We start from the raw sequence: 15,833 nt of genomic DNA, 5'->3' as shown, positions 1-15,833 counted from the left end.
TGGGCATGGAGGAGGAGGGAGGGAGTGGCCTGTTATTTACCACTGTGTACGTGTGACTCTATAGTCACATGGGCTGCTCAGGTGCAATAGGGAGGAAATGCTCAGCATAGAAACTCACTCAAAACTGAGCATAAAATCCCTAGCTGAATTGGAGACATGAACAGATGGTGGAGATGGAGAGCAGCAGGATCAACCAGGTTTTTTTGCCCAATACAGAAAACAAATCTCTTAGTGACCAAGTGAGAATGAACTGCATGTAATACAGCATTTATTGATATATATATATTTTTTTTATGTGTGGGTTTAGTGACGTTTTAAAGCCTGATTGCAGGGTTTTGACGGATAATCCGACCAATTGAACGCTCCATCGGACAATTATTGTCGTAATTTGACAATAAATGTTTTATAGCATGCTTTTAAATTTTCTGACAACAAATGTGTCTTGTGTACACAAGTCCGTCGGAAAAAAATCCAAAGCGCAAACACGCTGACCGTAGCCCAACATTAGCAGAAGTTGCCACATTTGGCATGCCATTTTTTTTGTGGGGGGGGGGGGGGGGGGGGGAATGTGTATCCTCTTTAATGGGACTTCCTGTCTCACTTCATCCTTCCTGGTCCTAGGCTGCCTAGGCAACTCCTCCTGTCACCTTAGGTGGCCCCTCCCTACCAGTGACCTTCTGGGACACAACACAGGTCCCAGAAGATCGCTGGCCAATGCCAAATCACAGTGTGCGCCCGGCCATGAAGCCGTAAGCTGTCACGGCCCGGTGCCCACAGTAGAAATGACAGCGCCGAGGACAGGAGGGGGGAAAGAAGCGGGACTCGGTGAGCCCACATCGCTGGACCGTGGAACAGGTGAGTGTCGGTTTATTAAAAGTCAGCAGCTATGCTTTTTGTTGCTGCTGACTTTTAATAAACTAAAAAACGGGTGGAACTCCGCTTTAATGATGTTTTTTTCTGTATGTAGGCACAGCAGCACCATAACTATTTCAGACCCACTGGGTGCAGATTAACCTGCACACAAAGTCATTTCAGCCAGGGTACTTTCATTCATAGACAGTAGTCTGGCATTTTTCAGTTACACGGTAGGTGAGCACTTAACAGAGAATCCTCTGGTTCTCCCAAAGTAAGGTGACCAGATTTTTTAAATGAAATTCGGGGACATATTTTTTCTTTACTAGTAATGGCAACAATCAGCAAATCTCTGCCCGTCGCCGCCCCCCTCACAGCCTCTCAAGTCTTATGCTGCGTACACACGATCAGTCCATCCGATGAGAATGGACCGATGGACCGTTTTCATCGGTTAACCGATGAAGCTGACTGATGGTCCGTCGCGCCTACACACACCATCTGTTAAAAAAACGATCGTGTCAGGACGCGGCGACGTAAAACACAACGACTTGCTGAAAAAAAAAAAAAAAAAAAAAAAATCGAAGTTCAATGCTTCCAAGCATGCGTCGACTTGATTCTGAGCATGGGTGGATTTTTAACTGATGGTCGTGCCTACTAACGATCGTTTTTTTCCTATCAGTTAGGAATCCATCGGTTAATTTTAAAACAAGTTGCCTTTTTTTTTTTAATCGATGGTTAACTAACCGATGGCGCCCACACACAATCGGTTTTGACCGATGAAAACGGTCCATCAGACCATTCTCATCGGTTTAACCGATCGTGTGTACGCAGCATTACTCTTCGGGCCCCGGCTACTACTGGATGGGGAGTGGAGGAAGATCAATCCGCCAGGGAAGGCAAGGAGATAGGCAGGTGGCTGGCCAGGATTTGAGCCAAGGTAGAAGAACATGCGAGTGACACTAAATGGGCATGCGCCCGAAACTGAAGAAATATTCCCTTCGCTCCGACCAGCACATGATCATCAGAAAGGGGCAGAGATAATGGGAAAAATACAACCCCCCTATGCTAGTAGGCACGGCGGAGCGGGGGGTGCAATTCTAATTTTTTTATTTTAATTCTGCACTGATTGTCTTTGAAATTGCCCCTGCCCCCTATTAAATCCAATCTGGGGACAAAACCAGGGACAGACTTGGTCCGGGGACAATGTCCTCAATCAGGGGACTGTCCCCTGAAACTGGGGATGTCTGGTCACCCTATCCCAAAGGCCAGTCTGAACCTGGTGGGGCAGCAGTAGCTGTCGGAGAAGAAAAGAAGCTTCGGCCCAGCAAGAGGGAGACTTGTTGGCTGAGAATCACTGTTTACTGCTACTAGCTACTGACTTGGACTGTTGTCACACTCACACCGATACAAGTTATGTTCCCCTGACCCAATGTAAGCAGGTTTGCTTTTCAGCACTTTATGTGTTAACTACCTCTGCGATTTATTGGTTTCCATGGTGCGTTCTGTTACTAAGCTCTTTTCAACCTTAAAAGAAAAGACACCAGACGGCTGGGTGTCTGGTTCACTAATGTTACTGTTTTGTTGTTAGAATCCGAGGACTTTGACCCATCATAAAATAGCTATATCACTTCTTGGTATGGAATGTAAATGTGCTAAACAGAGCACTGAAGTAACTGAAACGCCCAAATTAAAGGGACAATAAATGATATCCTTAGAGCTTGTTTTGCGTTTTGACATGCGACTGTGTCCGTGCGTTTACTGCGTCTGCATCCACTTCTGTGGGCTGCCTGCATGCAGCTCCAAGATAGATAGAGACACAGCAAAAGGCGGCTCAGCCCAGTGGATGAATGAGCCATTATTTTCCAAAAATAATCCATATGCATCCACTATTTAATGGCCCTGTAAGCGATTTTTCATTAAAGTGTTTGTAAACCTAAAAATGTAATTGAATATATCTCTATAAAGATTTTATATGATTGTTTTATAAATAGATTATTTGGTCCTTGTACTTTTTCTATATTATCTGGTTGATCCTGCCAGTTCCACTGCGTAGCCACGCCCTCACTAACTCACAGGGGCGTAACTAGAAATCACAGGGCCCCATAGCAAAATGTTGTATGGGCCCCCCCCCCCCGAAAAAAAAAATCACGCCAACCAAAATGCCCCACATCCTTTATTTGATTTTATTTGATATCATTATAACTAAAGAGGACCTGTTATGGCTCTATACATGTATAGGAGTATAAAGAGGACCTGTCATAGTGTCATAGTGATTAGGAACAGAGATCTCTCTCCTCCTCCAGTCAGTCCCACCCCCCCAGTTAGAAACACCTCCCAGGGAACACATTTAATCCCTTCCCTGACAGTGATATTTCCACATTAATCAGTGCATTTTAATAGCACAGATCGCTGTATAAATGTAAATGGTCCCAAAAATGTGTCAAAAGTTTCTGACCGGTCCACCGCAATGTCGCAGTCTCACAAAAAAAAAAAGATCACTGCCATTACTAGTAAAAAAAATAATAATAATAAAAATGCTTGAAGTGCATAATTTCTATTATTACATTGTTAAATAGTTCAACTCACCATATTGCAAAATCAGTAGGAGCCCCGAGCGTGTCACTTGCCACATCACCTGCCTTCAGATGCGGATTGTCACCTGCCACACATTGCAGATTGTTACTTGCCACAACGTCACCTGCCACACATTGCGGACGGGGAGGATGGAGATGACAGGGGTGGGTGTTAGGGAGGTGACGGGGAGGATGGAGATGACAGGGGTGGGCGGTAGGGAGGATGGAGATGACAGGGGTGGGTGGTAGGGAGGTGACGGGGAGGATGGAGATGACGGGGGTGGGCGGTAGGGAGGTGACGGGGAGGATGGAGATGACGGGGGTGGGCGGTAGGGAGGTGACGGGGAGGATGGAGATGACGGGGGTGGGCGGTAGGGAGGTGACGGGGAGGATGGAGATGACGGGGGTGGGCGGTAGGGAGGTGACGGGGAGGATGGAGATGACAGGGGTGATAAAATGTATGACAGGCCTCAGAAGTAGGATGGTGGGATCATCGTGCTCCTCGTCATCCCCCTGTTCCTGGCATCCCACTGGGATGCCAGGAACAGGGGGATGACAGGAAGCATGATGATGATGACAGGAGACAGTAGGTGGCATTAGGCATTAGGGCTGTGTGTGAGGTCATCACAAGCAGTGTCAGGCAGCGGACCATCATGCACAGTACCTCGCCGATGATCGCGCTGCTCTGGCAGGTGGCATCACAGCATCACAGTGGCAGGTCTGTCTTCTTCACTATGGCCAACGTCCATCCTGGGTGAGGTCAATGAGCTCCTGGGACCGCATTACCCGCGCTCTGCACATGGTACAGCTGTTAGGAGATTCGCAGAGCGCGGGAGAAGGGGGAGGAGCCAGGGGAGGAGCACACCACCTACTGACCAAACAATTGGATGATCGAGGGTGTGACAACCTCCCAGCTCCGCCTCCTCTTCCTCCACAGGACTGCGCAGCGGCAAGGATCACAAACAATTATTTATGTCACACATAAATGCAGGGGGAGTGGAGCGGGCGGAACGACATGGCGGGGCTCTTCATCCTCACCGGGCCCCACTCGGCTGCGGGCCCCATAGCGCCCGCGTGGGTCGCTATGGCGGTAGTTCCGCCACTGCTAACTCACTCCTCCTTCCTTAACCACTTAACGATATCATATGGCGTTGTGGATTTTGAGTGGGGATATCTGAGGGATGCCTGCAGCTACAGCTACAGGCATCATTCCAGTGGTGGAATTATAGGGGTCGCTGAGGTTGCCATGGTGACTGGCCCCTTGCTGCAGAGGGCCCTCGAGGGGAGACAAGCTCCCCGATCCCAAGCCGAACTGTAATCAGCACTGTGCGGGGAGTTTGTTACATTGATTACAAAGTGAAAGCACAGCACAGTGCGTGCTGTGCTCTTTGTCTCCCCCTGCAGTGCAGTACCCGGCGTGTTTATATGTGTGTTTGCATAGCTCCCAACTGTCCCTGATTTGGAGCAATGTCCCTCTTTCCTCCTCATTTGTCCCTCATTTTGGTCCTATCTATATAGATGTGTATAAAATGCACTTTTTATCAAAAAGTGTATTCCAGCACTAAACCTTTCATTTGATTTCTAAATTGCTGCATTTGTAAATTCCAAAAGCCAATATAAAGGAATAGTAGTGGTAAAAAAAAAAAAAGCACTTGTGGTTTTAACCAATCTTGTTTTTATATACAATTCTCCTTTTAAGGGGGCGTGACAAGGGGTGTGTCCTATGCCTGCCTACTTTTGCTGATAGGTGTCCCTCATTCCCATCTCAAAAAGTTGGGAGGTATGATGTATGTATGCGAGTGTGCATGTATGTGTTTAGATCAGTGGTGGTGCGTTCATAAGGGCGCACGGGCACCGCCCCCCTCTCTCCAGCCACCCCCTGGCTGTGTTTGATGGGCACAGTGGCTGCATTTGATGGGCACAGTGGCTGCATTTTTTTTTTCTAAGAAGTTTGCTTACACTCCCCCCCCCCCCAAAAAAATGTTGAGCACCAGCCACCACTGGTTTATATGTGTATATATATATATATATATATATATATATATATATATATAATTTATTTATTTGTGTGTGTACAATCAGAACTGTTTTTTTTGCTTGTTCAGAGTACCAGCAAAAAAAATGTTGTTCCACTGAGAAGCTATCCATGCTCAGATCGCTTTTCAGAGACATTTGACACCCGGTAAAGAGGCAATATTGCAAAAAAATGCTCTGGTCTTTAAAGGGGGTAAATCCTTTCTGGGGGGCTGAAGTGGTTAAATTGTTTCATTTGACTAAGTTTTTTCTCTTTGTTTTCTTTGTCTGAATTTCTCACTTCCTGTTTCCTCCTCCGTAAGCTGTTCTGGCTGACTAGACCCCAGCCAGATGATGGGGGCAAGCTTACTGAGGAACAGGAAGTGAGAAATTCAGACAAAGAAAAAAAAATATTTAGAAGGGAAATCGAAGGAAAAGGTAAGTGAACCAACAATGCACTAGCTTAAAGGAACCTATTTAGAAAATAAAAAACAAACCTTTACAACCCCTTTAACTCCAGAGTAGAGGATTTTGAAAAAGATTATTATTATTAATAAATATTTATTTTCAATATTTGCAAATATAGCAGATGAACAAAATTACAAATTGTTTGGTGGGAAAAAAAGTTCACACATATGAAGGGCGACTCTGTATTTAGCAGTTTTTGGAATTTCTTCTCATGTGGATCAGACCTGGAAAAGCCATAGGGGGCATTCATGGAGCACAGCATCCATCGCCGCTTTGTGATGAACACGGCTCTCATCCAGTAAATAGCTGCTCACATATAAATCAATCTTTCCACTGACTTTCTTCAGCGCTGGACTGTAATGGCAGCCAAGTCAACTGTATGTGAGTTCCAGCCAGACCTGCTTGGTGCTAATCAGTGTAAGCTAACAGCAGCCTCAATTACGGAGCTATATAAATGTGTTAATCTTCCAACTGTATCCTCCCGGCTGTGTGATGGACTCAGCATTCCACCAGATCCCACACTATGTCTATATTTAGGTGTGATTTGGCCCTGCTCAATGTAGTTACAAAGGCACTTGTATCTCATAGCCTGACAGTCATGTGATAAATCTGTGACAACCTAAAGAAGCATGAACATTCTCACATGTAGTGGGCTGTAGCTGCACTGCAAGGGTTAGCTACTCTAAGGCTGCATTCACACTTTAGCGCTTTGAATCATGGGCAGATCCACCTGCGATTTGACAGTGATAACAGAGATTGGAGGGCTAACAGAGGAGAGTGATACAACAGGGAGTTTTCCAACAACAACCACGTAATCTCAACCTGTCAGTAGTACCATCAGTAAACACTCAATCCCTCCTGTAGATGTCATAAGTACTCACAGTCCTCAGTTAATGCTCCCTTTCAGGTGATGAATGTCCATTCTGCTGTTCCCAAAAAAAACGTCTCTTCTTTATGTAATGGAATCCTGCCAGGATTCACTTGTTGTGCGCTGATCGACTGTTCAAGTCGCGTATCACTGGTCTCAAATATTCTGTGTATGATTGAGTCCTGCTAGATTCCAGATACTCCACTGCTATGTGCCATGCGCTGTTCAGCTGATCCAATCATAAGTGGCTGGTCTCTTCAATACACAGTCAGCTGATTAAGCCAAGATTGAAATGCTTAAGCTCTCTGGAAAGATGGGGGGTGGGGGGGGAATCCATGGGTCTACGTCTACATGTTCGGTTCCAGGAGGCAGAACTTTGTCAGGACACTGGAATTCCCCCCCCCCCCCCCATATTTTCTAATAGTTCTCTCTATTGGCTAATTAAAAAAACGAAAAAGCCCACAAACGCACAAAAAACACGTGAAAGAACACCGGAAAGCGCTCAAAGACGCTATTCTCAGGTGTGAATGCAACCTAAGTCTAGGAGGTGCGAAAATAACTTTTATTTAGATAGCATCATCCCAAGCTGTGGCAGTGGACTATCCCTCAGTGACCTTGTGTCCAATGCACCACTGGGGGCGGGGGGGGAGGGTGGAGACCCTGCAGGGACTAGTCTAGTAAAGTGGAGGATCAGGTAGCTAAGGCAAGCCATAGATGATGCAATTTTCTTTCTTGCAACCATGGGTTGCAGGAAAGAAAGTCACTTGATTTCCCCCATCAACACATTCAGTGTTGATGGGAAAATCCAACCCGCAGCGCTATTGTGTTCTGTCGGTGGTGAGCCTTCCCCCAAAATCTAACAGGCTGGTTGTGCTGAAGTGAATCAATAGATTGGCTTCAGTACAACCAGCCTGCCCATAGATGGATCGAATCTTGGCCAGTCCTTGCTAAACCAGCTGAGATTCGATCCATCTACGGGCCGGCTTTAATCCACTTTTCCAAATGCTCAGACCCAAACAAGCAGTTAAACCATGAATTGTGAGCACAGCCCCACTGCAAGGGAGAATTTGCATGCTTCTTGGAGTTTAGCTTTAAAGCGGAGTTCCACCCAAAAGTGGAACCTTTGCTTATTTGCGTCCTCCCCATTTGGCACATTTTAGGGGGGTGGGGGGGAACGGGGACCTGTTTGACAGGTCCCTGTCCCCACTTCCAGGAGATGGTGCTGTCCCTCAAAAGTTCGGACCCCCTCCTCCTTCCTCTGCCATCGGGCCAATTAGAAAACGCAGCGCGTTAGAGAAGACTGAAGCTAGAGAGGAGTGTCTGTATGAATGACACATTGCTATAAACATTGTAACATAAAAATGTATTTTACTGCTTTAATTCAGCAGACATTATTTAAATTATTTGGGCAAGGTAAAAAGCAGAAGCAGGGTCAGGTTCAAGCCAAGGGCCTTACTAGGAAAACAGAAATTAAAGGGGTTGTAAAGGAAATTATTTTTTTCCCTAAATAGCTTCCTTTACCTTAGTGCAGTCCTCCTTCACTTACCTCATCCTTCCATTTTGCTTTTAAATGTCCTTATTTCTTCTGAGAAATCCTCACTTCCTGTTCTTCTGTCTGTAACTCCACACCGTAATGGGAGGCTTTCTCCCTGGTGTGGAGAAAGCCTCTTGAGGGGGGGGAGGGGGCAAGCAGGAGTGTCAGGACACCCACTAACACACAGCTCCTTTCTCTATCTGCAAAGTAGAGAGTGTCCTGACTTGCCTGCCTCGCCCCCTCAAGAGGCTTTCTCCACACCAGGGAGAAAGCCTCCCATTATTGTGTGGAGTTACAGACAGAAGAACAGGAGGTGAGCATTTCTCAGAAGAAATAAGGACATTTAAAAGCAAAATTTAAGGATGAGGTAAGTGAATGAGGACTGCACCAAGGTAAAGGAAGCTATTTAGGGGGGGAGGGGGGATTCTTTACAACCCCTTTAAGGTTTATTAGAAAGCAAAGTCATGAGAACTGAAAGCAGAAAGGTTGTTGGGGTCAGAGACAGGCATGAAATATCTGAAGCCTAATCACAAGAGAGTTCAGATAAAGAAAACAAACATTACATACAAGATCTCTCCACCTGTACATCTGACATCAAACATGTCTACAGATGTGGGCTGACATAATCACATAGATATATGGGCACACACTCCTAGAGTCACCCACAAAGCCAGGACCGAGTACCTGTACCAGTGATTGTGTCCCTGTCCGCAGAAAAGAACTTTGGTAACAGTAGTTCCTAGATGTCCAAAACACTTACTGATCAAGATTACTGGGCTGAAGTTCCCAAGTGACCTGATGCTGGTGAAGATGAATATCCTGATGAAGGTAAAGATGCTGGTGACAGTGAAGATTTTGGTGAAATCCTGGTGAAGGTGAAGATCCTGGTAAAAATTAGGATCCTGGTAAAGATGAAGATCCTAATAAAGATGCCAGGAAGGTGACAATCCTTGTAACGATGCTGGTGAATGCGAAGATCCTGATAAAGATGCTGGTGAAGGTGAAGATCTTGGTGAAGATCCTGATAAAGATGCTGGTGAAGGCAGAGATCCTAGTAAAATCCTGGTAATGATGCTGGTGAAGACCCAGGTAAAGATGATGGTGAAGGTGAAGATCCTAGTAATGATGCTGGTGAAAACCCTGGTAAAGATGATGGTGAAGGTGAAGATCCTAGTAAAATCCTGGTAATGATGCTGGTGAAGACCATGGTAAAGATGATGGTGAAGGTGAAGATCCTGGTAAAGATGATAGTGAAGGTGAAGATCCTGGTAAAATGCTGGTGAAGGTGAAGATGCTGATCCTAGTAAAGATGCTAGTAAATTTGACAATCCTAGTAAAGATGTTGGTGAAGGTGATGATCCTGGTGAAGGTGAGGATCCTGGTAAAGATGCTGGTGAAGGTCCTGGTAAAGATGCTGTTTAAGGTGAAGATCCTGGCGAAAGTGAAGATCCTGATGAAGGTGAAGATCCTGGTAATATTTTGCTAGTCTAGGGGGTTCTTTACTGATTCTCACTTCAAGCCCCCTAATCACACTATCTGCATTCAGAGCATAAGTCCATGTGTGTGCAGGTGCTTTATGCAACCCTTAGTGTACAAACTTATACAGCCGCATTTTCTAATCCACCTCAATGGTTGGTTTCACGCAGAGGCTGTGGGTCCCCGGAGAGTAGTTGTGAAGGCTCTGTATTGCCATGTGCATAAAGGTTCAATGGGCCAGATCCACAAACGAGACACGACGGCGTATATACTCATACGCCGTTGTATCTCTGTTTCCAACTATGCGACTGATTCATAGAATCAGTTACGCATAGCTAGCCCTAAGATCCGACAGGTGTAATTGAATTACACTGTCGGATCTTAAGGATGCAATTCTAGGCTAGGTGGCGAGGCCATTGCGGCCGGCGTAGAATATGCAAATGAAGACTTACGGCGATCCCCGAACGTCCCGTCGATCTAAATCTACGTAGTTTCCGTCGGGTTACGCCGCATAAAACTAGGGCTGAGCCCTAGTTCTCTTAAGCCATGTTAAGTATGGCCGTCGTTCCCGCGTCGAAATTCAAACATCAACGTCGTTTGCGTAAGACGTCCGTGAATGGCGCTGGACGGCATTTACGTTAACGTCTAAGCAAATGACGTCGGTGCGACGTCAGTTAGCGCAATGCACGTCGGGTAATTTACCCGACGGAGCATGCGCAGTACGTCCGGCGTGGGAGCGCGCGCAATTTAAATGGGACTCACCCCATTCGATTGGGCCCACCTTGTTACACTGCTGCAAATTTCCAGGTAAGTGCTTTGTGGATCGGGCACTAACTTGGAAAAATTGCGGCGGTGTAACTTAAATCGGGAAAGTTAAGTTGCGCCCGGGCTACGTGGATCTGGCCCAATGTGCCTATGCACACACTAATATATATATATATATATATATATATATATATATATATATATATATATATATATATATATATATATATACATACATACATACATACATACATACATACATACACACACACACATACATACACAGTTGTGCTCATAAGTTTACATACCCTGGCAGAATTTATGATTTCTTGCCCATTTTTCAGAGAATATGAATGATAACACAAACTTTTCTTTCACTCATGGTTAGTGTTTGGCTGAAGCCATTTATTTTCAACCAACTGTGTTCAATCTTTTTAAATCATAATGGCAACAGAAACTACCCAAATGACCCTGATCAAAAGTTGAAATTTTTTACAATTTATGGAAATTCTTGGACTGTCTTGCATGAACTGCACGTCAGGGTATATAAACTTATGAGCACAAGTGTGTGTAATTATATATATATATATATATATATATATATATATATATATATATATATATATATATATTTTTTTTTTTTCATTTTGATTTGATTTTTTTAAATTGTTATAGCAAAATTACAAACAAAACGAAAACAAAGCAAAACAAAACAAATAAAAATAAATAACAAAACAAATGTTGTATTGGCTTCAGTCTCAGTGTTGTCACCATATAGCTCCAGGAGACCAGGCAGACTAAATCAGGGGAGGAGATTTGTATAATGATTGTTGAACCTCAGCATCCTCTGTTGATATGACAATAGTAGGACAATCATCTTACCTGGTCCTGGTCTCCTCCGGTGCTGTCGCTCTCATCTGGTGACACGTGCCATTCTGCAGTCATGCCTCCAGTGTCCAGGGGTCACTGATAAAGCTCCGAGCTCCTACCCCCCGCCGGATATCCTCCTCCCCCCAACCCGCATTGTACAATACTATAGGAGGCAGCCTGACGTCTGCTCTCTGCAATGACATTTGTCTGACGTCATCGGCCCGCCCCTCTCATTACCGATACCGGGGAGCCCGCCCCTTGTATGTACAGCGCGGGGTGAGATGGATAGGACTCATGTATACCAGATCTATAGATGGAGTGCTGGGCGGAGGGCTCTTCATCACAGAGGATCGCCTGTACTCGGAAGGATACAGGACACTCAGTCACCTCCATGCAGAGCTCTTCAGGGAGATAAGGACCAATGATGACCAAAACTCGTCTATAATGGGCTCCTTCCACTTACATAAAAGGGGGCGGAGTCACAGTGCCATCCCGCCGCATCCTATAGGTGTGCAACACTCTGATCTGATACATAATGTTTACATCACCCCCACCTATCCAAAATCTAATGTAAAATCCCTAAAACTTGGCCACATATAATATGATCAAATGATGTATTATTAAAAAGACACACAACGGTATCATCCATCAATTTCATGCATAATCAATCGATTTCATCTGATCAGTCTGCACAGAAAATCCGGCCATAAGAAAAGTACATAGATCAATACATTGTTAAAGCGGTGGTTCACCCTGAATTTTGACTATGGCTGTATTAAACCACCAGCCATCGACAATAACTGATCCGTTTTTTGTTTTTTTTTAATCGCGATCCTTACCTTTGTAATGCAGCATTTTGGGTCCTGTCAATCACTTTTCCCCGCGGGAGTGGGCGTGTATCACAATTTCCCCCGACCAGCGCTGTCTCCTGGGAATGAGTTATGAGAATCCCAGGAGACGCGCTGTGCTGTAATCCTGCGATATCTCGCGGGTCATGTGACTCAGCAAGCGGGTCATGTGACGTGGGCGGCGACGAGAATTCTCAATTTCTTTCACCGTATCCCGGAAGGACAAGCTGCTGGGCCTCACAGTGCCCACAGTAAAGATGGAAACGTCCATCTCGGGATTTTAAAACATATCGTTTTCGGGAGAAATGCAATGCAGCGGGCTGAAAGACTGGGAGACACGAGTGCTTATTTGAACAAGGTAAGCGCGGCAGAAGCACCCAAAAAAAAAAAAACGAAAACCCGCGGAACCCCCGCTTTAAGTATATTTCACTTTGAATAATCTTTTCTTGTAATTCTGATTATTAAAACTATTAGCCGGATTCAGGTAGAGCGGCGTATGTTTAAGCGGGCGTAGCGCAGCTCATATGCGCTACGCTGACGTAACATAGAGAGGCAAGTACAGTATTCACAAAGCACTTGCTCCCTAAGTTACGGCGGTGTAGAGTAAATGGGCCGGCGTAAGCCCGCCTAATTCAAAGTAGGCAGGTAGTGGGCGTGTTGTATTATAATGAATCATGACCCCATGTAAATGAAGCGCCGTACGAACGGAAAAACCCCTTACGTAAACAACGTAGATTACAGCGACGGACGTAAGTACGTTCGTGAATCGGCGTATCTCGCTCATTTACATATTCGACGCGTAAATCAATGGAAGCACCCCTAGCGGCCAGCGTAAATATACACCCAAGATGCGACAGCGTAGGAGTCTTACGTCGGTCGTAGGAAGCCAAAATTCAGGCGTATCTTGTTTGCTGAATACGGCACATAGATACGACGGCGCATCCATGGACTTACGCGGCGTATCTTTAGATACGCCGCCGTAAGTCTTTCTGAATCCGGCTATATGAATTTATTTATTCCAGTTTATTAATTACTTTGTAGGATTCTCTCGTCTGTGTGCTAGATGTTATGCCGCGTAGACACGGTCAGAATTTTCGCCAGCAAAAGTCCGATGTGAGCTTTTCATCAGAAATTCCGACCGTGTGTATGTTCCATCGGACTTTTGCTGTCGGAATTTCTGCCAGCAAAAGATTGAGAGCAGGTTCTCAATTTTTCCGACGGAAAAAATTCTGACTGTCTGTAGCAATTCCAAAGCGCAAAATTCTGACGCATGCTCGGAAGCATTGAACTTAATTTTCTCGGCTCATCGTAGTGTTGTACGCCACCGCGTTCTTGACGGTCGAAAGTTCAGAGAACTTCTGTGTGACCGTCCAAGCCAAGTCAAGCCAAGCTTGACCGGAACCGTCCAAGATTTTCCCGAAGGAAAATCTGTTCGTGTGTACGCGGCCTTAGAGTAGGTACATTTAGTGGCTCTGAGCTGTGAATCTGGGCCAGGGTTCAGTGACTCAGGGCTGGATGACTCACCCTAGCAGCCTTTTTGGTGCCTCCCCTGTTCTCTGGGACATTGGAGAATCATCTAGACATAGTGGGTTGAGGTTAGGAGGAGCTGCTTGGAATATTAGCCAATCCCCAGTAAGGGCTGGCAGGGGGCAGGCCACCTTACAAAAAGGCATCTTTCATGCCAGGGGGGGGGAGCTGGGTGGAAGATGGGGTGCTGAGAAGGCTGTTGGTGGCCCTTAGGGGTACCCCCTAGTCTCATACCTCCCAACATTTAAACTCTGAATTGCGGGGGGACGGTATGATTGCCGCCGAAGACCTACGGGTAAAAAAGTTGATGATAAAAGTTGAGAGCAGGGGGGTGGCGGCCCTGACGTCTTACCTTGCGCGCTCCTTCGTCCTCCCGTGTTGCAGTGATAAGGGGGTGAAAACTTCTGATCTTCTCTTCCCTTTTTTAACTATTGCAGGAATGCTGGAAAAATATGTCAGTGCGGGACATTCTGTGCAGGTTGGGAGGTATGCCTAGTCTGGGGGGGGGGGGGGTGACCTATGGCCGGGGCTCAGGCGCTGGAAGAATTCTGCAAAAACACACAGAAGAAGTCTCTCCTGGAGGCACGGGAGCAAGGAGAGAGGACAGTAGGAACAGGTCAGCACTACTGGGAGATCTCCTGAGAGTCATCCAGGTGATCTGGTGAGTGCCAGTCTGGAGAACTGTGGTGAAAAGTTAGCCTGTAGGGCTAGTGAAAGGGGCAGCTGCAGCGCACGCCTATGGATTGTATATAGGAAGAGTTCCATCCCTATCCAAGTAATTACTGTACCCTCAGTAAATAACAAAAACAAAGTCACGACTGTTCTCTGACTCTGGAGTGCTTGTGAAAATTGGATGTGCCTGGTTGTGCAGGGTGGAGGATCCCACTTCATCTGGGGCCCTTACCACAATTAGCATTTTTTAAATGTCTGAGCATGCACGTTTTTTTCCCCCTCGTTAAAGCCTACACACAATAATTTTTCAGGACATGAAATAGAACTACACGAAAAACGACAAGAAAAAATAGAGCAGGTTTTAAATTTTTAACGCCCATTTTTCTCATCGAGAAAAATGCTCTGGAGCCTACACACGACCGTTTTTCACGACCAATTTAAAAAATTGCATTTTTCTCGTCATGAAAAACATGTGTATGCAGTAAAAAGACTTATAGCTAGATTCAGGTACTTTCGCGTAACTTTGCGGCGGCGTAGCTTAAGGAATTTAAGCTACGTCGCCGTAAGTTAGCGAGGCAAGTACATGATTCACAATGTACTTGCCTGCTAAGTTACGTCGGCGTAGCCTGAATCGGCGGGCGTATGGGCGCCTAATTCAAATGTGTTTGAGAGGGGCGTGTTTTATGTTAATGGCGCTTGACCTCACGTTTTTTTTACTGCGCATGCGCCTACATTTCCCAGTGTGCATTGCGGCTAAGTAGGCCGCACGGGCCTATTGATTTTGACGTGGACGTAAACGACGTAAATCCCGATTCACGGACGACTTACGCAAACGAACTAAAAAATTTGAATTTCGACGCGGGAACGGCGGCCATACTTGACATTACTATTCCAATAGAGCCTAGCTCTAACTTTACGTGGCCTATCTCTTACGTAAACGGCGTAAAAGTACTGCGTCGGCTAGGCGTACGTTCGTGAATCGGCGTATCTCCTCATCTACATATTCTACGCCGACCGCAATGGAAGCGCCACCTAGCGGCCATCCAAAATATTGCAATCTAAGATAGGACGGCGCAAGCCGTCGTATCTTAGATATGTTTAAGCGTATCTCTGTTTGAGCATACGCTTAAACATAAGTCGGCGTAGATTCTTTTTTTTTAACAAATCTTTTATTCATTTCTTTACAAAACAGTACAATAAATACAACATAAAATCAATATACAAACTAACATACAAGGTCTCAAGATATACCTCTTCCTAAAGTAGTATAAAAGCTGGGTGGTCCTCTGCCAATCTTACTCCTAAGTTTCTCCTCCCCCTTTTTACCTACTGGACTAGTCTCTCCCCATCTCTTGTCCATGGAAAAT

At 45.6% G+C, this 15,833-nt stretch overlaps 1 protein-coding gene across 1 annotated transcript in view; it reads right to left on the bottom strand.

Moving 5' to 3' along the window:
* LOC120931776 (pendrin-like) overlaps positions 1-11,593 on the bottom strand; it is a 103,276-nt gene extending 91,683 nt beyond the window's left edge. Inside the window, exon 1 of the mRNA XM_040343538.1 lies at positions 11,432-11,593. Coding sequence (XP_040199472.1) covers positions 11,432-11,494 — 63 coding nt within the window. The 5' untranslated portion in view covers positions 11,495-11,593. The remainder of the gene's footprint in view (positions 1-11,431) is intronic.
* Positions 11,594-15,833: the final 4,240 nt, after the last annotated feature.

The sequence above is a fragment of the Rana temporaria genome, chromosome 3 (assembly GCF_905171775.1).
Source record: "Rana temporaria chromosome 3, aRanTem1.1, whole genome shotgun sequence".
In the NCBI taxonomy this organism is placed as follows: Eukaryota; Metazoa; Chordata; class Amphibia; order Anura; family Ranidae; genus Rana; species Rana temporaria.
Note: the sequence above shows the minus strand (reverse complement) of the source record. Positions and strands in the feature narration are given on the sequence as shown.